The sequence below is a fragment of the Seriola dumerili genome, unplaced genomic scaffold (assembly GCF_002260705.1).
Source record: "Seriola dumerili isolate Sdu_G_001 unplaced genomic scaffold, Sdu_1.0 BDQW01000149.1, whole genome shotgun sequence".
NCBI classification, from domain to species: domain Eukaryota; kingdom Metazoa; phylum Chordata; class Actinopteri; order Carangiformes; family Carangidae; genus Seriola; species Seriola dumerili.
The window spans coordinates 15310430-15336605 of NW_019174404.1; the positions used below are offsets into that span (position 1 = coordinate 15310430).

Below are 26176 nucleotides of genomic sequence, written 5' to 3' on the forward strand. Positions count from 1 at the left end.
CCCCAGCACCCCGACCACCCCCAGCACTTCGAGTCCCGCTCCCGATTGGAGGCCTCATTCACCAGTCAGCTCCAACAGCTCAACCACTGGTCCCGGAGTTACTCCAGTACACAACAAGCCAGGAACTATTGTGGTTAAAGGAAATGCTGCCTTGGGGAGGAATGGGGGTCCTCCAACTTCTACCCCGAGGACTCCAGGTTTTCAGGGGAAGACTGTGGCTGTGAGCCCGACAAAGAGCCCCTCTTCTCTGTGTGGTACCTCACCTTTGTCGGGCAGCTCTTCAGGGCAGGACTGGAGAGAAAGGGACAGTGGTCTGAGTCAGTCTTTACTGGTTCGTCATGAAGCTGGGGACGGCCACGGTGTGGAACTGGAGAAGCTGCTGGAGGAGTGTAGGACATCACTGGGTATCACTGGCAGTCCTGATGGGGCCACGAACACAGCAGGCAAGAGTGTTTCATTGTTCAATACATTTTTTCCTAAATATACTTTATATACTGCCAATAAATAACGTTTAGGCCTGCAGAATTTTTGTTTGAACACTATAACTTTTCATGAAATTGTAGGCCTAACATTTCCCTATTTTCAAAAGGGCAAATCCATGTCCTTGACATTTCTTTTTTGTATTTCATATGCATGTGATGTCTTGTGACATTTTTTGTCCATCCCTCAGAGATACTGAAGCATCTACTGACAGAAGTGAAGACTTTGAAGAATACTTTGCAGGTGAGATGTGTTTGAAACATTGTTTGTTTTTAAATATATTCTGGCCTCTTTACCAGGTGTTGGGTTTGTGCTCAGTGTGATACTAAGGTTCAGTCACCGTTGGCTAACAGCAGTTGTTCATTCTTAGCTCGGCAACTTTAACTACTTGCGCTTGTTATTTTGAGTGCATAAGTGTGTTCACACTGATAATTATGGCAACATTCAGTGCACTATGAATACCTGGATGATAGATAGATGGATACATACATACATACATACATACATTATTTATGCCCTAGGGGAAATTCATGAAGTGTGAACGGTCAAAAAATTGAGTGTGAAACGCTGGACGCTTATCATCTTCAACAGTTGCTATCTTGGCTGTGTAAGCGTTAGCGGAGGTACCACCAACCTATTGTCAAACTTATGAAAATGGTGGCCGAGGAAGCTACACCTGCAACAAAAACAATATGTAAATCAGTACGGTCTAAAGGAAGTCAACCAGAAACATTCAAAAGTTTGCTAGGGACAATATTTTCAACAAACTCATTGAGCTAACATTAGCTTAATTAGCTAGCTACAGCTTATAATATCTGCTAGCGATGATTACCCATTCAACCTGCAAAACTGACAGTCCCATGGCTAGAAATGAGAAGCCTGCTTTTGTGTACCTTTGTTTGAAATGAAGGACCCTTTGTTTTTAAAACTCCTGATTTTGGAGACAGGTATGTGCCATGGGAAAGGGAAAAGCGTGACAGGTTAGTTGGTTAGTTGGAAACTAAGAATTTGGGCTTAGCGTACGGTCAATTAGAGACCAAGTTGACGGAGAAAATGCCTCCCATTTTTGAGTATTCATGTCAAAGTCACGCACACCAGTTTTACATGAGTCACTGTAGCGCTTGTGACCTTTCATCCAGGAGATAACGCCAAAACACGCCCTGTCACTCTCCACCACCCCCATCTCCCAATCACAATAGGCCCTAAAATGAGCCCCCACTCTGCCCCCTGGGAGTTCCAGCTTTTGCTAATGGGGGTCTTCCTGTCCTCTGCTCCTCCTGAGAGGCCCAGAGGAGGAAAATCTTTCAGATCATCTTCTGTTCAGCAGCCTGCAAAACTGATCAGAGATGGTTGCATGTGCTGGCTCCATTTGAAAGGAGAAGCAAATTTTTCAATATCAGCAGGACACCTGTTGCTTTCATTGTTATAGATTTAAAAATGTAGATTGTGAAGATTCCACTACGCCAAGAATTCTCTCAGATGTTTCAACCTGAAAGTTTATTGTCCCTTTCTGGGATCCATCCACAAGATGCTTGTTCTGTACGGTTATTTTGGACTGACCCATTATTAGGTCCCAAACCCAAAGTTGGATAAGCCATGCACAATCAAAAAAACAAAACATTCTTCGGTCCAATTGCTCAGGCGTTTCAAGCTATCATGAGGATGGTGATATTCTGCGGTAATTTCCTGTCAGTCGTTCGCTCCAATGCCTGTCCCTCCCTTATGAGGATTGTAGCCAGAGGCTCCCAGCTTCCTCTAGATCTGCCACAGATTATAACAGCTGGAATATGACCTACAGTGTGCCTCCCTCAACACCATCTCTTTCCCCCTCTTTTCTTCCCTCCGTGACCGTCCTCACTTCTGTAATTCTCCTGTTTTGTTTAGAGAATCAGAATTATTTTAATTGCATTATATTCCAAGCAAGTACTAATTTGATGCACAAGCACTCCACTTCTTCTCCATGGTGTCACTTCTTTCTCTACTTGATATTCTATCCCTGCTCCCTCCTGTCTTTCCTTCCCCTCTCCTCCACTTTCCCACATCCCCACAAGGACCTGGAAATATAAGCCTCACGCAGACCAGCTAAACCTCAGAGAGACTGCGGTGCAGTACTGAGAGGTAGCCATGTATTAAAAATCGGGGCAATCCAACACTGTGTTTACATGGGCCCTCCGTAGGGCAATATAAGCTAGCTCCTGTCCTGGGAGCCTTTTTTTTTTTTTTTTGTTGAGAGCCAGAGAAGGGGAGTGCAGTGCGGAGGAGGGGGTTCACATTCGGCTGTTTGGGAGACAAAACTTGTTTTGTTTTGTGCTGTGGGGGGTGGGGTGCGCTGCAGCTTGAAGTGACTGGCCGGCCATGTGTTTTTGTGTGTGTGCTACACGTGAGACGGAGGACTCACAAACACGTACAGATGCATTGACAGTCTTGGCGAGTACAATTGGTTTTAGCTTTGTAGGGAAGCCACCCCCACCCCCCACCCCCCTCCTTCCCTTGCTGTGCCTCTCTGCCTTTTCTTCATTCCCTCATTCTTTCGCCATTAGAGAGCTGACCGCTCCTTCCCAAGCACAAGAACTCAAAACAATTACCCTACAACTTCTGCTGCAATGCTCCACCCCTTCCTCTCTCTGTCTTCTCCTCACCCCTTCTCTATCTTGCTCCCTCCTCTCTGTTCTTCCACTTCCATCCATCTTTTCATCTGACCCCAACCTGCTTAAGCCTTTTTCCTCTTAAGCTCAGACCTCCTGTTTAAAAAAAAAAACACCTTTTTTCCAAGTAATTTAAGTAGCCATTATTCTTCCAGTCACATTCAGCTAAGCCTCTCCTCCATGCCTCTTCATCTATCTTCATCCCCGCTTTCCCAAAAGCTTCTGTCTTTCTCTGTTTGTAATGTATTTCTAATGTACTGCGTTTGAGCTGAATTCTGAGAAAAGACACATGATTACCCGATGTGCAAACTACTAAGGAAGTTATCCAATGTACCATCTGTGTGTGCTTATGTGCACCACCAGTCTCCAATTGTCTTAACCAACAAAAATGAAAACACTCCATTCATGGCTGACTAGTGGGTGGCATGTCAGATTTGTGCTCCCTCCTGGACATTTAGTTGATCTCAAAGCACTGCTTTGGAATCAGTTCCAGGTGAACGCTGCCGGAGATTTCCTGGAATGATCTCCAGGTTCTATCTGCTCTCTTTTCTCCTCGCCAGGCATACCCCAGCAAACCAGACTCAAAACGTGCCCTGTATCTGGAGGAGGCCACGGAGGCTGTTTGCATGTAGAATTAGGGAGTTGGAGGAAGGGGCTTGTGTGCATACTGTGTCAAATGTGCTTTGCAGAGTAAATGGTAGTGACTCGGGACCCTTTTCTTTGATGTCTAAGGACATTTAGATATGCAACTTGTAGGCTCTCTGAAGTTATTTTCAGTAGCCATTCAGGGGATATTTTGGCCATTTTGTACAGTGCATGTGTGTGACTGCTGTAGGGGGAGTGAATGTCTCTTAATAGGCACAAGAGTGTATTCAACCAGTTTTTGAATGCACACCACAGACTGTGAAAAGCTGAGGAGTGGAGCCATTACAGAGTTGGGATGTTTCCCCAAGTATGTGTTAGAAAGACTGGGTGTGGAGGTGAAATAGGGACAGATGGTTAGAATACACACACACACACACACACACACACACACACACACACACACACACACACAGATCTCCAAGTGTGTTGGAGCCTTTCCAGGAACTGTCAGGAAATCAGATGTGAATCAACAGTACAGACAACAAGTGTATCTGTGTGTGTTGCCATGTGAATGCCGGACACCACATCTGGTCATGCAGTGGGGCACTAGGTCAGGTCTCAAGGGACTGAGCGAGCATGTGTGCCTCAAGACTGTCAATCCACGCCCTTATCTCAGTGTGAACTGAGGAGCGCCCCTTCCTGTTTCCTTAAACAGACATGCTCCAGTTGGAGTGTCCACGTTCAGATAGCAAAAGACTCTGCGAAGACAACATCCTGCCAATCGTGGCGGGCGTTTTTAGTATTCCTTAATATAGAACTACAAACAGAGACCCACTACCCTGCTATTCGTTTGGCGCATGTACCCTCAATGTGTGGCTGTGTGTGAGAAAACTTAACAATGTGGTTTGGTGGTGAGGTAAAAGAATAAGGGAGGTGTATGTGTGGGAGAGAGAGAGAGGGGGAATATGATATGTGCGTGTGTTTGTGTGTGTGCGTGTGTAATCGGGTCCAGCTGTGGTCTTGAGTCACTGGTCAGATGAGGGAGCGACTTGGCTCAGATAGTGCCTCCTCCTCCTCCTCCTCCACATCTCTATCCATTCTTCATCTAATTACCGACCTTCCCAACCTTTCCGCTCCTCAACGGTCTCCCTCACATCACCCTTGCTAACATTGAGCCACAGTCTGTATGCTTCCTCTGTTAAATCTGTCTTTTATTGTCCTTCCTCTCTTCTTTTCCCTTTTCACATTCCCTCTCTCCTTTTTATGATGATGGTTACTTAACGGTTTTTTAATACTCTGGTATCGTTTACCTCTTGGCTTCACTGGGTCCGAGTGCGTCTTTTGATGTCTGTGCATGTCCGGGGCAATAATACTCTTAAAGAAGGAGAACTGCGGACTTTCTTTCTCCCTTAGTTACCACTCATCTTGAAACTGAATCGAGTGCAGCTCATTTCTAATGGCTAACAGTGGGTAACAAGGAAAACACTTATTGAACCACAGGGATGGTGACACAGAAGCCAATTTCACAATGCTCCCAAAATGTTGCTTAAATGTGTTTTCTCTGTCTTTGTCCAGACTTGTTTGGGGTCTTTTTTTTTCCGCTTTCTCGGTTAGTTGATTTTAGATGACATGAGTAAAACCTTTCGGCTCAGTTTTGCCTCATTAGAGATGACTTGCCAGCGCCATTCCTCTCTGCTTGCTGAGGCTTGCCACTCAGCTCAGTTCAACTTGTAGCCTTCTAATGAGTTGTCCTAATGAGTTGGTCTCCTAATGTTGCTCGTTTGATTTCATTTGATTAGTCATTGTCTGCAGAGGGTTCAGCTATGTCTGCTTTAGGGGAGTCAGACCCAGTTTGCCTCTAAAAATGCCTCTTTTAATCCTGTGTATGGAGTGATTGTAGAAAATGACTTGCAGTATAATAATCCTTGTCTTAGTGTAGCAGCTTATTTATACAGTACTGCCATGAAAACACAAGCTGCATATATTATTGACCCAGGAATAGATTTAAATAAGAGAAGATGTTTTTCAGAGTGTGAAATTTGTTCGCCACGCTAAACACGTCACGATGAACTGCAATGTCGTTGGCAATCCTTTAACATTTTAGTGTCATCATCAAAATCTTTGTATGATTTGTCCAGTACTTTGCCTGGTGACCATACCTGAAAAGCTAAAGTCATTCCCATGCTACCATGTTGAACTAAGATGGCATGTACAGCCTCACAGAGCTCTCAGAGGTCTCGTTAGTATTGATTTACCTACAGTACATATTCATCTTGAATCAAATTGACATCCTCAGTAAAGTACAGAGGTGTTTAACATTTATATGATTTGAAATATTTAGCAGAAATGTGGGGGTCAAGTACACTTTTGTGTAGAGAAAGGTCACCATAAACCCTGGTAACACGGTAAGAGCATTAAATATAGTGGCTGGTGGTGTTGTGAGAGGCGAAATCAGAGACAAAACATTCAGAAAGAAAGACCAGACGAGCTGACACGTTAAGGCTAATTGTGTACCTTCATCTGTATCTTTTAAAAAAGACATTACTACAAAGCATCTTCAATCAGATGGAATAACAACACACCCACACACACTGTGTTCCCCTTCCAGACGGAGCGTGGGGAATGGCTACAGTTCCAGGCCGACCTCCAGGTGGCGGTGTCAGTGGCAGACCGTCTGAGAGCCGAGGCAGAAGAGGAGCTGACGGCGCTTCGAACGGCGCACAAGGATGTCGAGAGGGAGCTGGCTGCCGCCCAGCAGAGGCAGAAGGAGGCTGATATGCAGCTGGTCACCCTGAGAGGGGAGTTAAAGGAGAGCAGGCAGAGGCTGGCGACTCTCACCCAGGCTCAAGGCAAAACTGATGCTCAGGCTCCGTGTCAGGAACCAGAGAGGCCCAACGCAGAACCAACCAACGCTTCTGACAGCAAAGAAGGGACCCAGAGGGGCGTGGATAGGGCGGCGCACCGGCTGGGGCGAGAAGCGATGGAGACTAGGAGTGAGAATGACGTGACGAAGACTGTTGCCAGCGAGGAGGCGAGAACAGGCTGTAAGGGTGTGGCTAAACGTTACCTGAGAAACGTAACCAATGAGGACAGGTGCGGAGAGGAGGCGCGATCCACTGAGACACGAAGGACGGTAACCACAGAGAGGTCAAGGTGCGATAAACTATTTTACTTTGTGCTTTTTGGGGAATACACAAAAACAAGTGGTAACTTCTGCAGCACATTACTAATGCATCATTTTGTGTGGGTGGCTCCTCAGTGCGTTCAGGCAGTCAGATATTTAAAAGCAAAGCCTCTTTCCCGTCTTAAACATTTTTTGTCTCTGACACCACATGCAGGAATGGATAACAATGACCAAATTTGGCCAGGTCTGTCTGTGATTGTGGCCTCTTTTGAATGTGCTGCACTCAATCCACAGGCTTTTACAGGGCCACTTGGCTGGAGTTGAGTGGAATAGCTGCCCTTAGAAAAACAAAACAGTTGGTTCGGTTTATTGTGTCTGTTCTCTTCACTGTGTGTTGTAATATTACAGAAGCCTGTCCAGATTACCTGCCTCTTCAGACTCCCTCACCGTGCAGAATGGAACCTCGCAGTCCAACACTGCCACAACGGTCGGACCCACAAACAAGGTGAGATACTTTATCTTTAGGAAGATTCTTCATTATTTAGTAGTTCATTCATTGTTGGCCAGTAAATGCACCTAATCAGTGGTTTTTTTTACATGCAGTGATTTTTGCCCTAATTTTAATGAATTTTGTTTGTTTTCAAGAACTTAGGGCAACTAAGAGGCCGAAGAAGTCTGGACTGGCAAGACAGCAGGTCAAACACTGATATAGGTGAGTGTGTGTGCAAAATGCTTGTGTACAATGTGTCACATTATCTTAGTGTGTGCGGTACAGCTGTTATTTCACTTTCAAATTTTTATCCTAAAATTGTTAAAGGCACCCCACTGAGGTTTTGACCACTAATGGTGCTGTTGAGCAGTGATTTAAAAAAAAATGGCTTCCCGTTTTGTTTGTGTGGTGCATTCGCAGGAGGACGCACAGTGACGAACATGCACACGCCTGAGCGTGCGGCCAAACCAAATATACACACATCATTGTTTTTTTATTGTAATTCTCCTGGATGACATTTGATGGTGGAAATGCTCAAAGAAGAACAAACAGAGGCAATGAAGAAGAGAACTAGTGATGAAAACAGTGCTTGGTTTCTAATAATTAAAAAAAAAAGATCGGCTTTACAAATGTTTTATTAGGAGGGAAATGTGGTGCACATTTGTTAGACCTCAAAAATTTGCACAATGCGTTTTGGTAAAAAACACTGGACATAAACATGCATTCTTTTACAGGAAAATTCCACAGTGCACTAATCAACATTGTTTTATAGACAGTGGCTCAAATGATGTAATGTGTAATATGAAAGGAGAGGCACATAAAACACAAAGCCACAGGAAATTATGACCCATTTTTCTGCAGTATCCCTCAACTCTATGGAACATTTGATCATTTTTCTTATTGTTTTGTTTTTCATGTTCCACAACTTTATTCATTTCGATTCCACTACTCTTATAATGTCATTTCCATCAACAGCAGACAGCTTTTTTCACCATAAAAGTTTTTTTTTTTTTTTTTTTAATAAACCAGCTGTACTGTCCCTGCTCAGCACTAAACAGACGCTGCCCCCCCCCCCCCCCCCCCCCCCCCAAGTGGCCAAAAAATGATTTAATGCGGCTTTAAAACATGTAGATGTGTCACGGGTTGTGTGATTAAATGTCTCTCCTTTCAGCACTGCCTGTTCATAATCATGACTCGCTGTTAGGTAAGGCTCTATTGTTGCTCGTCTTTGCAGGAAAACGTGAGGAATCTCTAAACAAGTACAACTCTGCCCTCACGGAGTTACCTCCCACCAAGTGAGTCCACACACAGTCACACACACACACACACACACACACACACACACACACACACACACACACTGAACACTGACAGACCATTGTTTCCAAGAGACCAACCTAATTGCTACATCCTGTGTAAAACTAATTACTTGTCTTGACCCAAGTACATTTGTCTGCTGAACTCATAAAGCTCAATATTGGGGCCAAAACACCTCTCTCACCTGAATCAATGTGTTAATTAAGTTTTTCTTTCAATACCAAAGTTAACTACTGTATGTGAGAAGATTTTTATTATTTATTTTTATTTTATTTATACTTCCACAAAATGTTAGCGCATAACAACAAGGCTCTCAGCAGTTTGTTTCTTGTTGTCAGGTCCCAGGATGGTTTCAACCCGCTGCTGCGTCGCCATGGAGGCTCCAAGAGAAACTCGCTTCTCCGCTGGTGTCAGATCCGAACACAAGGCTATAAGGTGATCCTGGATTTGGTTTTTGTACATATTTTTGAAACTGAACTGGATTATATTTTATGTAAATTTACATTTTATTTCATGTAGATTAATGAAAGAAGTTTTCTTTTCCAAGCAGCAGCTAATGTTGTATTGATATCTGACAGTTTCACCTTAGGGAATATGTCGAATTAGTTCTTTGCATGGGTTGTAGTGTATGTCGTCATACGTACCGGATAAATTTCCTGATTTACCTTCTTGAAATTCAGCCTTGATGAGATGTCACAATACTTTTAATATTTCTCAGAAGAAGTGAGAATTCCAGTTTTCCAAAGTCTTAAGTCTTTAAAAACCTAAATTTCAAATGGTTACTTACCAACTGAAACCACTGGAACTCTTTGCTGTTCCCCTTTCCGTCATTCCTTTTCCTTGCAGAATATTGACATCACCAACTTCAGCAGCAGCTGGGCTGATGGTCTCGCCTTCTGTGCTGTCTACCACACCTACCTCCCCTCACACATCCCTTACAGCACTCTTACTCCAGAGAACAAGGTAGGAACTGTGCCTGCCGCCTGTGCAACGAATAGCACCATTTGATTTATGGCGTTCAACTTATCGATTCATTCTTTTCTTTGCAGAAGGAGAATCTCAGTCTGGCATTCAAAACAGGAGAGACTGTTGGGATTTCACAAACCTTGGTACGCCCCGGTGTTTTTACAAATATGACTGTACAGTAAAGCCTCATCAGACTTTTCTATGAAGGTTGAGTTTGAGCTTACGAACTTCTTTGAAATCTTTGTCTGGCAGACAGTGGAGGAGATGCTGAGAGCAGGTGGTCCTGACTGGCAAAGGGTCCTGAGCTACGTGGAGAGCGTGTACCGTCACTTTGAGATGTGACTGCTGCAGGAACTGACAGACAATCCCGTACTGGATCCTTAAGGACTCATCAAAGGAAACATGATGACAGCTCCCTGAATACTAAACCACGCCTTTGGTAGGTGTCGGGAAACTGGAGAAACTGTTTTTCTGTCTTCTGTTTTCTGGCAAAAAAAAAAAAAAGAGACATTAATTACTTTTCTTGCTGTTTAAGTGCCGGATATCTTAGAAACAATAACAGTGACAAAAAGCCATCATTACCAGAAGACATAAACTCTGCTGTTTTCTGGTCTTTTCCATTAACTTTTAATGTGACGTTACAGCTCAGGCAGCAAAAGGAGTTGTGGAAAACTGTAGCACATTGGACATACTTAACATATTTACTGAATAATTGTGTTTACTTACCATCAAATTTTCACAGCTAAGCAGGTGTGTTGGTAACGCTGGACGAAAATCTTTGTTTAGTCCTTTTGTTGAAGACATATTACATCATTAAATTGTTACAATAATATATATATATATATACAGTATATATATATATATATATATATATATATATATATGTGTGTGTGTGTGTGTCGAAACACACCTTTCTCTAAGAAATAATACTTTGGAAATTTTAATTTGCTGCTGTGAGTTGAAGTTCTCTCTGCTTTATTAGCTGTCATACGAAAAGCAGAGGAAGTGATTTGATTGGTTTGTTACCACTGACTCCACAGTCAGAATTTACATTCGTATAAGTTTCATATTCTTAATCAGCCGGCATTTCACATACGTCTGCATGTAGTCTGAGGAATTCCGACACGGTGGAAGTAGAGAGCTTGTCCAGTTGAGTGAAAAGTGCAGAGGTAAGCATCTGACCAGCTGAGGAGGATGAGGATGAGGAGAAGGAGGAGGAGGAGGAGGAGGAGGAGCGAATGATCAACAAAACACTGCCTTTTTAATGCAGAATTACATACTGTAGCTTTCAAAGTATAGGTCATGCTTGACCAACTTCTGGAAATTCAGAACATGTGGAGTATGGTGTATGTACAGAGTGAGTTACTGTGTATGTCTCCACACTGGTACTTCACTGGCAGAAAGTACTGTATTACATGTCTTTTGTCAATTATGTTTTTCCCCTTTAACCTTGTATGTGATGCTTTCCAGAGATTCCTCTTGTTCTTGGCCTTTTTTAGCCCTCTGTAAATATGCACTTCGTCAGCACTTTGTTTGTGTAAGAATGTAATAATGTACAGTGCAGGTTTGACAGAACTGCTGTAGTCTTGTTAAAAGCTCAGTAGGCATTCAGTAGCAAGGCTGCAGACCAGTCAGAAGATTTGTTTTTGAATGGCAGTAGATGTTTGCTCCCAGGAAACACTGAGACTGTGTGGCAGTTATCAAAACCTTAAAAAGTGCCTCCATGTTATCACAAGTGTGCCAGTGCTGTTTAGGTGCTCAGGGACGTGCATTGCAGGCGTGACATAGAGCAAAAAAAAAAAAAACAAGCTGACACAGGCTTGAAAATCCGGGTTTCAACACAATGTCACGTTCCACCTGAATCCTCACAGATGCACGAACACACTGTCATATTTCACCAGTGCTGAGAAACTAAACACCGGGTATTGTTACGACATGTTTGAAGCCGAGTTTGTTGCCAAAGTCGTACGTGCCAAATAATTGGACAAATAAACCTTATATTGTAAAACATGTTTATATGTAACTAGTGTGGGGAAAAAAAAAACATGATACCAAAGAAATAAAATATTAATATGAAACAAATAATAACGTGTGAGTATTGTGTAAACACATGATCAAGTGGTTCTTATTTGTTGGCTTTCAGCTCGGTGAAGTACTCCCAACTCCCTTCCGGTTTAAAGCTTTAAAGGTGAGGAGTTAGCCTTGAATCTGCTACCTCCTGCTGGTAAACAAGAGTTAATGCAGGCTGTCATTGTGCTTGTCCCATCATGTTTCCTCAGTGAAAATTTGAATTACTGCTCAGTGATTAAAACATGCTCCCACAATGTCAGCGGTTCTCCTCCACGCTGCAATTTTTTTTTTTGCCACAAACTCTTTGTGTACTAACCCGTATTTTTGTGAAACTGTATGAAACTGTCACAACAAACAACAATACGACATCTTTCTCTCAGTTTAATAGTATGTAAGACCAGTAGTCGTAGCTGTTTTTATTTATTTTTTTTATTTTTTGGACTGAGAGCATAGGGACAAAGTTAACTGCATTTTCCATCCACCATCGACATTTTTCTCCCAAGACAAAGCCTCATTATCACCCCCGCTTCTCTGCCATCCTGACACCCTGCGTTGTCACAAAGTAATTAAAATGTCAAACCTGTTTACCAGATAGCTGAAGTGTGATAACAGGGATTTGTTTTCCAAGGAGAGAGCTAGAAAGTAGTAAAAATGTTTACGAAAAACAATCCAGATTCAGATAGCAGCCTCTTATTTTCATGCCAAGAATTAAACTCCCAGGTGGCTTTGTGTCGCGTATCACATCCAGAGTTGTGTTCCTCCTGGCGCTCAAGACGTACTTCCTTCTCAGCATGGACACACTAACACCAGAGTGTCTCTCTCTGTGCTTTGGACATGACTGGGAATTGTCAGACTCTGAATAGATAGATGAGATGTTTCCCCCCTGGGCAAAGGCGTAAAAGAGTGCGTGAACACCCCCACCCCCCGACTTCACTTATCCATTGTGTGTAACAAAGAATATATGTGATAATATGTACGCATGCTGGTGTGTGTGTGAACATGTGATGGGTGTTGGTGTGAGGACAGGAGGTGGAGTTTTGTCACATATATTCCAGGTCAGTTGAGCTTGTGTAAGTAGACGCCGTCAGTAGTTTGGCATCGGAGCGAAAAGTCGGATGTTTGACGAAGAAGGGAACAGGAGCATGGATGGGATCTGGACCCTGGTTCTGTGTTTGGGAGTTGTGTGTTTTGCTGTGCCTGGTTCGACTCAGGATCCAAACAGGTAAGTTGTACAGTTTGTTGCAAATGAAATCACAACAACAAGTTCAAAGAACACCCGAAATTCATATTTTAAATACCGTGGCAAGAAGAAGTGTGTGAATCCTTTTTTAGAATGATCTTCATAATGCAACAAAGAACCTCAGAGGAAAATGATCATTGGAGCTGGTTAACTTCTCTGTTCATGAGTCCACCACACACAAATCCTGGAGCAGGGTTGCATGGTGTCCATGGCAGGACTCATTACATACATGCCTGAGGTTTGCTAAAGAAGCGCTCTTGACTCTCCTCAACTCTACCAGAAAATGTTTTTTCAGCTATGGTTGAATTGTTTGTGTGGGAAGAACATGAAGCACTACATATGGTGTGAGAAAGGAAACTGGATACCACCATGAAAACATCATCCTAAAGGTGAAGCAGGGTGGAGGGAGGGAGCACCAGGATCTGAGGCTTTGCTGCCTCTGGGCCCGGACAGCTCGACATCATCGAGGGGGAAAATAAATTCACAAGTTTATCGAGGTATCTTCCAGGATAATGTCAGTCTGTCTGTCCACCTGCTGAAGGTCAGGAGAAGTTGAGTGATGCAGCAGGACAATGACGTTAAACATCAAAGTAAAGCTACTTCAAACAAAGACAATCCACCTGTCAGAGAGACCCAGACCTTAATCCAATAGAGATGCTGTGAATGACCTGAAGAGAGCTGCTCACACCAGACATCCTGAGAATAATGTCGGAGCCGAAGCAGCTCTATAAAGAAGAAAAGCCCTGTTCAGAATTCCTCCTGAACATTGAGCAGGTCTCATCAGCAGCAACTGGAGGAGCTTGTTGGAGTTAATTGGAGGTTCAACCAGTTATTAGATATAAAGGTTCACTTACATTTTCCAACAGCAGTGTGAATGTTTAATGGCTGTGTTCAATAGAGACAGGTAAGATTACAACGGTTTGTGTGATATTAGCTTACGTATGTTTTGTTTGTCTACACTTTTGTTACCAATTAAATATAACGTATCCAGGTCATTCCAAATTCACACTTTTTTTTCCGACGCAGCACAAACAGAGTTGTCTGACTGATCGATAACACCCCTTTCTTGCCTCCCTCTATTAGGACATTGTTTCTGATCTCAGGTCCGAACGTGTTGCATGCTGGGACACCCACTCCGCTGGCTGTCACCGTTTTTGCGCACTTCCCCGGCAGGGTGACTGCTGAACTGGCACATGGCAACACCAGCGTAGGCCAAACGGAGGACTTCCAAGGAGGTGACACCGCCATCACACTGCAATAGATTTCTGGTTGATCTGCATAATGATTTTTGACTTTTTTCAAGCGCTAAAGCATCATTCTGTTTTTAAGGGTTGACCAGGGTCCTCACACTCCCTCCTGTGAGTATATTTACTTTACTTTCCCGCGGACAAGAGAATAATGCTTAATGTTTTCTAAGCCTGATATCACGTTTATGTTTCTGATAATGCTTTTAAACTCGCTCCAGGTTCCCGGCTCCGTAACGCAGAATTCTCTCTTAAACTTGACGGTGAGAGGCTACAAGGGTGACAGTCTGATTTTCTCCAACACCACCACCCTCAGCTTCAACCTCAAGAATGTCTCCTCCGTCATCCAAACGGACAGATCACGCTGCCAGCCAGGCGATACCATCAGAGTCAGAGTTGTGTCTGTCCAGATGGATAACCATCCATACAAAGGCAGAGTGGATATCTCTGTACGGGTAGGTTTTTTGTCTTTGTGTGTGTGTGTGTGTGTGTGTGTGTGTGTGTGTGAGTGTGTGTGTGAGTGTGTGAGTGTGTGTGAGAGAGAGAAAGAACAAAGCCGCAGGAGCTGGATAGATTTCTAGCCAGGCATTGTGTGGCGGTGGGAAGTTTGACTGACGTTCCTTTGTCACGCGCAGGATCCCAGTGGGAATGTTGTCGACAGGTGGGAGTCCACAGGGAATCTGGGGATTGTTTTGCGGGAATTCAGTTTATCCCAGTCAGCTCCTCTTGGAGAGTGGGCGATCGCAACAACAGTGAACGTAAGGTTGAATTTTTTGTTTTAATTACCCTTTGTATGTCTGTTTAAAAGACTAATATTTGAATTAAAAATACACAACTGCCAATTTAACCTCTTTATCCTCTTTGCTACAGGGCGTGAATCATGAGAAAACATTCACTGTGGAGCATCATGGTAACAGACCTATGATTTTGTTTTTTGAGAGGTTCAGATTTTCTGTCTTAACACAGTGCTGACAAGCTGATATGTGCCGAACACTGAGAGGCCCATTGTAAACATTCCTGTTATCCAACTCCAAACAGTCCTCCTGCTGTGTAAAAATGCAAATCCAAAGTTAATGTGAGGCATCAACAGTCTCAGCTAGACAAACCAAGTGGGTATTGTCCAAGGTTACAGCCTCATTAGGAACAAATTCCCTCATTTTATTGCTATCCCTCGTCTACAGCTCAGCATGGACACACTTGTGTCTGGGGAAACCAAATAAATTGTAACTTTTGGGTGATTTATCTGCTAAAGCTTTTAATGCATTTATGCTCTGAAGACTGAAGACTGTGGGTCCCCAATCACTTACACTGGAAGCATGTCGGGGACGGATCTTGTAATGCAAACAAGAGGGATGATTACACAACGCAAAATGTCATACAAGCACCTGACTTTTGTTTTTAAGACTGACTTGGAAAAACTGTGAAACTTCCATTCAAGATAAACTTGTAAAAACGTAAACCTGTCTTTTAATTTCTGCCATTTCAACATCTTTACCGACTGTTGTTGCAGAGGGTCCTCAGTTTGAAGTGCTGGTCAAGACGCCTTCACGGGTCCTTGTTGGAGGTGACATCTCCGGATCAGTGAGAGCACTGTGAGTTCAGTTAGCTCATTAACATCACATGTGGTTAAAAAAAAAAAGTACACTGAGGCAGTTTGGGTTTTGTTTCTTCAGTTTCCCCAGTGGACAACCTGTACGGGGAACATTAGCTGTCTCAGTCATTCTGCCACCTGATGTGTATAATGCAGCTTCTCAACACGTGCTAACACAAACCAAAGAGGTGAGGGTTTATTGTCCTTATAGTTCCAAGGATCTGCCGACATAATGGCACTGGCTAACTTTAGAGCATTGTTTTTCAGATCTATGGGTCAACACAGTTTTTCTTCAGCAAAGATCAACTCCAAGCCCCACACACTTCATCAGGAATGAGCAGCGTACATGTTGCTGCTTGTGTTACCATCAGCTCTACTGGTGAGATGGACTTTGAAACAGTGTTTATTATATATAAGTATGAAGTGGATTCCGTTTGCTTCTTCACACCACTGAGTGATATGATCTCTTGTCACCTCAGGAGTTAAAGTCAACAAAACAGTTGAAGTCCACCTTTTGCAGAACACATACCAGCTTATGTTCCATGATTTCCCACCGTCACTTAGACCATCCTTACACTTCTCTACAAAAGTGAGTGGATTAGTATCACTCTGTTTATGTGACAGTTATTTCAAACTGCGCTTTCCAGGAGCTAACTACCTTCTCTGTGTTCCGCAGCTCAGGATCTCTAGATACGACAGGAGGCCTCTGAGCTCACAGGATCTCATGTACTCGGCTGTGGTTGAGGTCACACAGAGAAAGTCCGCGATGAACGCCGAACCCACAACCCTGACAGTCCCGGTGCCCGAGGACGGGAACGTCCACATTAAGTTTAAATTGCAGGATCAAGTGGAGATGCTTTTTATGCGGGTGAGTATTTTGATTTACCTAGGATGTTGGTCCTTTCAGGGCGGGGGAAAGTGGTGTTCAGCAGTTTCGTTATGTGTAAGATGAGTAGTTTCAGTACAGTAAGATTACACACTTGCTTACCAGTACGAAAAATGACCCCAGGACCTGTAAAGTTCATTAAAGTGTAAGAAAAGCTCAGATTCTGATTCAAAGATTGTCACCATCTTCTCTACAACCCCAAACGATTATTGTGGTTCATATTTTTTAATGTTGTGTTTATATTCAGGCCAGATTCCAATCCAGTGAGGAGACTCTGAGTGTGTACAACAACTACTCCTCCCCTAGTGGCTCATATATTCAGATCTCCCCAATCGATACCTTACCTGCACAGGTAACCTTTAGCTTTGTCATAATGTATGTATGTTCTAAATTATGATGTTAATCATGTAGCTATATTATATGTTACATAATATTTTCAACTTTCAGATTGGATTGCCTCTTCAAATAGACGTGGAGAGCACCTTTAAACCAACTGCGCTTCACTTTGTGGTACGTTTGGTGAAATATATCAAACAATGCACGCGTTTGTATCAGTTTGTAGTTATTGCTGTTCTGCTGGAAATCAGTAGATACTTTATCTTACTGTCCTTATCACATAACCTTGAATAAGTACTAAAGGTTAAATATATATTCTCCTAAAAATGTAAATCTTTTAACACGACCTGAAGATATGAGAATGATAAGCATTTATCATTTACCGTGCAATCTATAACACTGCTGTTCAGGATGCAGTTTCCAAATTCACTCCATTTCCTGGAAGTTTTTTAGTTGTGTGTTGTGTTACACACATAGAATATCAGTCTCCTCCTCTGATATTTCTACATTTAGTTCTGACTGCCGTTTTTAAATTGATAATACTGCAAATACTGTACACTACAGTGGACGCTGTTGAGGAGGATTGTGGTCAAATGCTTATAACAGATTCTTCGTCTCTATTGTCATACTTCCAGGTGAGCTCTCGAGGTCAGGTCGTGGCCGCTGGAACAAAGAATTCCTCCCCTTTTCCTCTGACCCCAACACTGTCCTGGTCCCCTGAGGCCTTTGTCACTGTCTACTGCATCCTCTCGAATGGAGAGGTCACCAGTGACACGGCGCACATACCCATCAATCAACACAGCGATGTACTTAAATTTATTGTTCTATCACTCTACTTTATTGTATTATTCAAAAAAGGGTGCGTGGTTCTCCGGGACATTCCTGTGATCGCCCGTGTGTTCGCTTTCCTCAGCTATCGCTAAAGTGGAGCAGTGACGAGGCCCAGCCAGGTGAACAGGTATCACTCACTGTGACTACCCTTGAGCCCAGGTCCCAGGTGGGAATTGCGGTAATGGGGGCTCATGATGACGGCACTCCAGAGGATGACCAGGACTTAAAAGTGAAGCAGGTATGGCAACTCTTTTGACTTGCCAAAGCCCTTTCAAAACTTTGATTAGTTTATGTGTTGCGGCTGGGATTTAGAGTCACTCGATAGGAACCTGGAAGTTTCTGTGCTCTAAAAGCCTTGACAAAAGAGCAAAATACAATCTCTGAAACGTAAACTTCTGTGAACTTCCTTCAGAAAGTCACCTGTTTAGATACTGTCAGATATACTTCATTTCTCCTTTGTCCATTTCAGTCTAATTACAAAGCACCAGTTCTCCCAGTTGCCTTAATCTGTTGGAAAATTGAAAAGACACACTTTCCTCAGTTGGATACTCTATGACTATTCAGTGTGTGACCGCTAAACCAGTCGGTCTGGATGTAACCTATCTGTCTGCTTTGTTAGGAGATGATTCTGCTGTTTCTAAGAGCTGGTAACTCTAGTGTGTTGGGTGTGTGTCCTGAGGGTTATTGATGGATGCAAGATGGAGGAAATGATACTTCACCACAGTGACTGGTCTTATGATGACCTTTTCTCATCTCCAAAGCTCTGGCAGCGCGTATTGTGTCTGGTCGAATAGATCATTTAAAAGCCGAGATCTCCTCAGGCACCTACAAGAGCTGAGACACTTTTGCACCTTACATCACCTGCCAAGACCTGACCTATTTTCCACAGGCTGTCACACTAATGATGTATCATCGGACGGTGGACCACTTTGTACAGGGTTCAATGGTGGTGCACATCTAGATAACACTGTTTGTGGTCGTATTTTCAGCAGCTTACATCAACACATTTTTATCATCTTTTTTTTGTGTCTTTCACACAGCAGGAATGTCACATTAGGATTCTGACCAATGCCAGACTGTATCAGAAAAAGCAGCCTGATGGACCAAAAAATGGTATGATTATAAATTACACAGTGAGTCCTGCAATATAGCATCTACTCTGTATTTGGAGTCCCTCTTGTGGCCATTTAGCACATTGTATCGATCCCATGATTTCAATAATAGTAGATTTAACCTTCAGTCTTTAGATATAAACACGGCCTGGGCTTCTTCTGATCTCTTTTCACTCACTTGGGGGGGGTTTCAATAGGAAATGTCCTATTGGTGGAGAAGTACTGGAGCCAGTGGACGGCTGCTGCTGAAACCTTGCTGTGGTTAGACACTAATGTGAGGTGAGAGCTGAAAGGTGCATATGTTGTTGGGGTAGGAGATTAAAATGAGTGATCTGCATTCAGTTCACTGTGTTCCCATATTTAGGACAAAACATGTTAAATAAATTCTGTGTCATGCTTTTTTTTTTTTCTTCTGTCATTTCTATCAGTGATAACACTTGGACAAGCGGGACAATAACAGTGCCAGACGGTGTTACTTCTTTGAGAGCTGTAGCACTGGTAATGTCAGACAACCTGGGTTTGGGCTTCACTCCGGTGCCAGTGAAGGTAACTTAATACTCAGCATGTGCCACTATATACTAGTGTATATATATATATACTCCAGAAGTCCTGTTGTTTTGTTTTGCAGAGTGGATGTTGTGCTTCTCTGTCTGTGGGCCACTTCTCTTGTCTAGACAAGGGAAGTGATGTTAATCTGATTTTCAGTTCTTCCCCTTGCTGCCACTCAGAGAAACTCGAAGGACTGAAGTCTGTTCACGCACTTCCTGTACTGAAAACAAACCAAAGAAAAAAAAAAATCCCATATATTGTAGCTTTAACTAATAGTCAAATAAATCTGACTGATATTTTGTAAGTCTAATGGTGCTTTCTTTTTTTGTTTTTGTAGTATTGTTTGCTTTGAGCTGGCCTATGTCCTCTCATCCACAGCTGACTGTATCCAAAGATTTCTCATTGTCTCTGAATGTCCCGTCGTACCTCATCAGGGGAGAGGAGATTGTGCTAGAGGTGAACATCATCAACCATTTAGACCAGGACATAGAGGTATGAAAGACTATATTTGTGGTATATTCTGGCCTGAAACATCTGAAGAAAGAAACTCCATAACTAATTTTTTTTTTTTTTTTTTTTGCTTCCAATATGTTTGTCTCTGCAGGTGATCATGCTGCTTGCACAGAGCAAGGCCTTTGAGTTTGTTTTGGGAGACAGAGGGGATGTCTCTGTGGTAAATGCCCAAAAACTCACCTTAGGGAGTCATGCCTCTACTTCAGCCCTGTTCCCTATAAGGCCTGTAGCTCTGGGTGTGATGGAAATATCCGTTGACGCCGTATGTGCTGAGGCCTCAGACAGCATAGTCCGGAAAGTGCTTGTGAAGGTATGTTGGGATGTAAAGATTGGATAGTATCTATGAATTTAGTGGGCGAAGCCTTTGTGAGGTTGAGAATGGCGGGGATGGATGTATAAGATGCAACGTGCCACATGACATACAGTTAATTCGACAATAACAGTGACTTCCTTTCATGTTCCTGTAGCCTGAGGGCGTGGAGCGGTTCTTCTCAGAGACTCTGTTTCTGGAGCTGGCACCAGAGAAGCAGAGCAACACCAGAACCCTCTCCTTCTCCTTCCCACCAGATATGGTACCGGGCAGCCAGAGGGCCCATGTGGCGCTGGTTGGTACGTCCACCATCTGTCCTCCCTGTTGTGTCAGCGTCAGCTCCATCTGAGCGCAGTTTTATATTTGCTGTTAGTCGATTAGGCATGTGTAATATGTTTAGATGTTGAAGTTAGGTATATGCGTGTCAAACTCATGAAAATGTTTAGGTACTGCATGTTGAAAAATGGACATCAAACAGGACTGTTTATGGTGGACAGATTGTGAACATCTGTCAGGCTGTTTGGCTTGGCTCCATTCAGGTTGAGGGATGTTGGGCATTTGTCACGGTAGAGGGGTAAGCTTCGGGATTTTCCAAAAGTGCGGTTTTCCTACGCTTGCTGTGATAGTCAGCTTTATTAAACGTCAAGCAAATGTGCAGGATGGAGTTTTTGTCTCTACTGTAGATTGCTGTTTCCATTCGCCATTCTTCCATATACCTTTTCAACTTAAACCGCAGCTCTGACTTTCTAAATGCATTGGCATTTCAAAAGCATGGTTTTCTTTTACATAGAGGTCAACAGTTTCCAAAGTTGAACTGCAATGGTGAAGCATACATTTCAAACACGACATGATATCATGTTTGAAGCACAGACCGTCTGTGATCTGAAACCTATTAGTGAACATGTTATATAACAGTTAAATCCTTCCTCTTTCCCTCATGTATTGCTTTACACAGGCGACATCTTGGCCTTGTCCTTCAACTTGGATTCTCTGGTTCAGATGCCTCTTGGCTGTGGGGAGCAGAACATGATCCACTTTGCTCCAAGTGTTTATGTTCTCCAGTACCTGGAAAAGTCAAACCTGGAAAATAAGGAGATCAGGAGCAGGGCTCTGGGTGTTATGAATGAGGGTAAGCAGCCTTTACATGACTCACTGGAGTCACTTATAGTCGCTTATAGTAAATTACACTGTATAGTGTGTACACATTGTAATATTAATGTTATTTAGACATAAGAGAGCAAATTCTTAGTGATAATTCACTGTATTAATGTAGGTATTTGTTACTGATTTTCACTTTATTTTTCATGTCATATGAACATGTTATATTATCCGCCGTAAGGATATCGGAGACAACTGTCCTACCAACGAGACGATGGGTCCTTCAGTGCTTTTGGAGCCAGCGACACCTCTGGGAGCACGTGGTAGGTCACCAGTACACTGGAAATGACACATGTGACAGATGGTTGATTGTAAATCAGGTGAAAGACTCTGCACGTGGGAATCATTTCATATCTCTAATGCAGTGCTCACTTGCTTCAGGAATTTTGTACAAATAGTCAGGAGTGTTGATCTTAAAACAAAGGTGAATAAGCTTGATTTGCAAAAGGTTAATCAATCATGCACTCCTTTTATTTTCATACCAAAGTATTGTTTGGTTTGAGAGAATATTGTCTTTTTTGCAACTTCTCATCTTTTGTGCTGCATTGATATACATTAAATCTATAGAAATGTAATCTCCATGGCTCCAACGCTGCTTCCACCTCTGTCTCTGGTTGTAGGCTGACGGCCTTTGTGCTGCGGTGCTTCCTCCAGGCTCAGCCCTACATGCAGATAGATTACAGTGTCCTGACCAGAGCCATGGCTTGGCTCTTGAAACACCAGGGGCCTCAGGGAGAGTTCAGTGAGGTGGGCAGGTTGATCCACACTGAGATGCAGGGAGGACTGGATAATGGCCCAGTGGCACTCACTGCCTATGTGCTGATTGCACTGCTGGAGGAGGAGACCTATTCGGTACGTCAAGGGAATGTGTGTATGTCAGTGGAGAAGGTGAAATTACATGAGAGAATGACGGAATATTTCAAGGCTGTCATTTAAAGTATGTGAGGGAGGGAAGTAATTTGACAGTAATGGCCTTTTCTCTGGTTCCTGTTGAAGGAAACGTACCCAGGCAATGTGTCCCTGGCTCAGACGTACCTGGAGAGTCAAGTGACCGGCGGGGTGGTCAGTAACTACAGCCTGTGTCTGGTGGCATATGCTTTAGTTCTGGCCAACAGTCGTATGGCTGACACTGCCCTGTCTGAGCTCATCAGGCGAGCTGACAACACAGGTAATTTATTAAAGGTTTTCTGTTGTTTTAAGTTGAGAAAGGTGCATTTGTACCTTTCATGCCTTAACATCAAAGGTAGCATTTCTTGTCTTATATTTAGACCACGACTCACATAGTGAGGTACCTCCAGGTACCTCCAGAGGCGATGAGCAATTTGTAGGAAGTTACTGTATTGCACCACCATGTGGTGAGTTGCTAGAATGTTTCTGCCTGAGTAGTGGGTGAGATTTCAAACTAAAAACAAAATACATAATAATCAAACTCCTGTGGATCTTAAAGTTCCTAAGATCCAGATCCATCAAGAGCAGCAGCAACAATGAAGCACTTCATGTAAATGTTTGTCATTGTGCTGCATGATAAATCTGTAGGAGCAGTATGTGGACATACAGTACATATGTTGATTGAGTCATTTTATTCCAAAGATGGAGTCATGATGTGGAGATCCTCTGATGGGCTGAAGTCAGATGACTGGCAGCCGCGCTCAGTGCAAATCGAAATGGCCTCCTACGTGCTGCTGGCTTTCTTTAGGCGTGGCACCCTTATTGAGGGCATTGCACTTCTAAAGTGGTTAAGTAAGCAGAGAAATCATCTGGGAGGTTACAGGACAACACAGGTGGGACAAAACCTTCATTCTGTTACTAAACTAAACTGTTTGGTTCAGGCCAAAGGAAAAAGCTCGTAAATGAGGAGTGCTTATCATTAAACACCAATTTCATGAATATTTTTTTATCGCAAACTCATAATATGTTATTCTGTTTTGAAAATAGCTTTATATCACAGCTTTAGGCAAATGTGTTACCATATCACAAAGATATCCCCCTATTCTGCACCAGACCATATGTGTGGTGACATGAAGTTGATTGTGACCCCTTTCCTTCCTCAGGACACAGTGGTTGCCCTCCAGGCTGTGTCTTACTACGCTGCATTCGGTGGCGCCAACGCCATTGACCTCAGGCTTAATGTGTCTGCTCCAGCGTCTTCGTTTGTGTCTCTGTTTAGTGTCAACTCCACTAACTATCGGATGTATCAAAGCCAAGAGGTAATAAACCTGTGTAGAATCTCACAGTTAATGCCTAATGCGTGTATAATTACATATTTTTTTGATACTTTGTATGATGCTGTACTTACTGTACCACTGCCAACCTGTAAGTTCCACTTTTACTTTATGTTTTCAAGCTTAATGCTGACAAAGATATACACTTGAATATATACCTGGAAGGAAGAGGATTTGCATTATTTCAGGTACAGGATTTACAACATTGCTGTTCTATCATCTGCTCTTCTTTGTTTTGCTAAAGCATCCCATGTTGAAGGAAAATGTAACACCACAACTCCAAACTACCCCTGACAATACAGGAATGTTTCCATGCTTCCAACATATTCAGCGCAACATTAAGTATAGTCCAACCACCAGAGCATGACCAGAATAAATTGAACACAGCAGCTGTGCATGATAGCTTCACCCAGCACAATGTGCTGCATTGTAGATGTGAAACCAAAACAGCTAAATGCAAAATCAGCACAATGAATGACTCAGCAATTAACATCTGGAGCATATGCTGTAGTTTACTGGATAATATCAATGAGATATTGTCTTATATCCCAGATCCCCTCTGCTATATACCCTGCTTTAACCTGTCTGTAATTCAATACTTTAATGTAGAAGCAAGTAAACTAATAGAGATTACATTTTCTTTATTTTTCAGTTTATGGAATAGAGTATTCTCAGGAGTATAACAGATTCTGGTTTTCTAGATAATACGATAAACTGAACTGTACACTCTTCGTGGATATGTTTTTACATTCATCTCCATGAACCCATCCAGATGAATATCTTTTACAACGTGGAGAGCACAGCATTGTCACAGAGCCGCCGGCACAGCTCAGACGAGGAGGCTTTTTTATTGGATGTCAGTGTTACTGAAGAAAGAAACCACAATCACATGCTGCTATCTATATGCATGAGGTAAATACTGCAACACAGAGAGGCGTATATGTCAAGTCAGTATCATTTATTTTAATATAAACCTGTATTTCGAGTGCTTTTTATCTTTATGTTGTTTTGTCATGCATATCAAATACTAACTAACAAATGGGCTCTGAATTTATATGACCTCTTGCTTTTTTGCTCTCTAGATTAAAGGACCATCAGATACAGTCTCATACAGGTATGGCTATATTGGACGTGGGCATGCTCAGTGGTTTCAGCCTGTCTCCTGGAGCCGCTGCCCCAACAGATCTTATCAGGAAGGTGGAGATACTGCCCGAGAAAGTAAACCTGTACCTGGATTCAGTAAGTGTGTCAGCAGCAGGTCAACATTTCATGGTCAGGATGACAGTAGTCTATGTGTTGCAGGAAAATTGTAGTTTTTAGATAATTGTGAGTGCAACTTCAAGTCCATAAGACTGGCCTCCAGAAAACTCTTCATTTTTATTTCATGGCTTAATTTTACCATAAGTACTACCAGGAATATTACTATTACACTGTATATTGTGTGTATAGACGCAGTAGTATATCATCATTCACTTCTCTGGCTCTTTGCAGCTTACCAATTCAGAGGTTTGCATCGGACTTCCCGTCGTCAGAGACTATAAAGTGGCCCGTGTACAGGATGCTGTGGTGCAGGTTTACGACTACTATGAACCAGGTGAGTACAACTCACTTCACTCAACACACAGTCTTGTAATTTCATCGTGTTTTATGCATTTATTCAAAATGTGTTTAAAACACAAACCTGAAAATGAAAAGCAGTTGGCTGTTTTAACTGTGATGCTGTTAAAATGAGATTATTCTTGCCGTTGGACTGTGGAAAAAATCAAGATCACTCAACATACAATTGCCAGTATTATTTTACTGTGATTTACACAGAGTAGGAGAGACAGATGATCATAATATTAGTTGATTATTTTCCCTGTCTCCACAGCGAGAAAAGCAGTAAGAACATACAACTCAGATTTTCTCCACAACATGGACTCCTGCTTCTTCTGTGGTGGAAATTGTGATCTCTGCAGACCAGGCATCACCATCACAGTTTCCTCAGCCCTCTTGTCTCACTCAGTGAACAGCGCCACCTACAGCTTGAGTTGCATATTTCTTGGAGTCACTGCTTTTTTTTCTGTAGTCTAATTTTACCAAATGTTTTTTAAAATTATTGAAGCAATGAATATACAGTGAGAGACATAGTTTTAATACAGTTTGTATACATTGATATGCACTGGATGTAATTCAAAAATTCTAGACAAAAATGATTATTTCTTGACAAGTGTTGTTGTAACATTTAGAGAACTGTTTGTATTCTGCTCTTTTTCCTTAGTGCACACTTTCCTTCTACTATTTACAATGTGTTTTGTTTTGTATTGTTTTTGAAATTACTGTCTTTGGAAACCTACCTATACATTTCATTTCAGCCATACTGTGTATATATTTTTCTGGCTCAGTACATTAGAAAACAAATAAAAGAATTTCTTTACTCACTTCATGAAACCTGCCATTCTCCACATTAATCCACGTGTTGACTGGAATAAAGATCTCATCTATAGTTGGCAGCAGAACAAATGAAA

General features: G+C 42.6%; 3 protein-coding genes across 3 annotated transcripts; all 3 read left to right on the forward strand.

Moving 5' to 3' along the window:
- The first annotated feature begins 161 nt into the window (after positions 1 to 161).
- On the forward strand, positions 162 to 10401 carry LOC111226004 (cytospin-A-like). Its single transcript, XM_022751078.1, has 11 exons — positions 162 to 220; positions 277 to 443; positions 671 to 723; positions 6319 to 6863; positions 7243 to 7339; positions 7480 to 7546; positions 8559 to 8619; positions 8980 to 9076; positions 9488 to 9604; positions 9691 to 9750; positions 9860 to 10401. Exons 1-11 carry the CDS (start codon positions 162 to 164, stop codon positions 9947 to 9949), a joined length of 1413 nt encoding a protein of 470 aa, XP_022606799.1. The 3' UTR covers positions 9950 to 10401.
- A 2418-nt stretch (positions 10402 to 12819) lies between these two features.
- On the forward strand, positions 12820 to 22935 carry LOC111226006 (CD109 antigen-like). The gene is made up of 20 exons (XM_022751080.1): positions 12820 to 12899; positions 14001 to 14152; positions 14247 to 14275; positions 14383 to 14616; positions 14797 to 14919; positions 15032 to 15071; positions 15672 to 15742; positions 16429 to 16620; positions 16886 to 16990; positions 17610 to 17780; positions 17888 to 18048; positions 19346 to 19463; positions 19845 to 19958; positions 20071 to 20289; positions 20447 to 20588; positions 21245 to 21418; positions 21629 to 21710; positions 22068 to 22299; positions 22444 to 22615; positions 22895 to 22935. Exons 1-20 carry the CDS (start codon positions 12820 to 12822, stop codon positions 22933 to 22935), a joined length of 2652 nt encoding a protein of 883 aa, XP_022606801.1.
- A 176-nt stretch (positions 22936 to 23111) lies between these two features.
- On the forward strand, positions 23112 to 25785 carry LOC111226007 (CD109 antigen-like). The gene is made up of 5 exons (XM_022751081.1): positions 23112 to 23228; positions 23499 to 23638; positions 24752 to 24908; positions 25161 to 25263; positions 25540 to 25785. Exons 1-5 carry the CDS (start codon positions 23112 to 23114, stop codon positions 25740 to 25742), a joined length of 720 nt encoding a protein of 239 aa, XP_022606802.1. The 3' UTR covers positions 25743 to 25785.
- The last annotated feature ends 391 nt before the right edge of the window (positions 25786 to 26176 follow it).

Coding starts and splice junctions, on each gene's coding strand:
- LOC111226004 (XM_022751078.1), top strand. CDS start 162: ATGGGGGTCCTCCAACTTCTACCCCGAGGACTCCAGGTTTTCAGGGGA. Junction 221..276: donor TTCAGGGGAAGACTGTGGCT/GTGAGCCCGACA, acceptor TTTGTCGGGCAG/CTCTTCAGGGCAGGACTGGA. Junction 9,605..9,690: donor CTCTTACTCCAGAGAACAAG/GTAGGAACTGTG, acceptor TTTTCTTTGCAG/AAGGAGAATCTCAGTCTGGC.
- LOC111226006 (XM_022751080.1), top strand. CDS start 12,820: ATGGATGGGATCTGGACCCTGGTTCTGTGTTTGGGAGTTGTGTGTTTT. Junction 17,781..17,887: donor CCATCAATCAACACAGCGAT/GTACTTAAATTT, acceptor CGCTTTCCTCAG/CTATCGCTAAAGTGGAGCAG. Junction 20,589..21,244: donor GGCCCATGTGGCGCTGGTTG/GTACGTCCACCA, acceptor TGCTTTACACAG/GCGACATCTTGGCCTTGTCC.
- LOC111226007 (XM_022751081.1), top strand. CDS start 23,112: ATGGCCTCCTACGTGCTGCTGGCTTTCTTTAGGCGTGGCACCCTTATT. Junction 23,639..24,751: donor AACTCCACTAACTATCGGAT/GTATCAAAGCCA, acceptor TTTGCTCTCTAG/ATTAAAGGACCATCAGATAC. Junction 25,264..25,539: donor TTACGACTACTATGAACCAG/GTGAGTACAACT, acceptor CTGTCTCCACAG/CGAGAAAAGCAGTAAGAACA.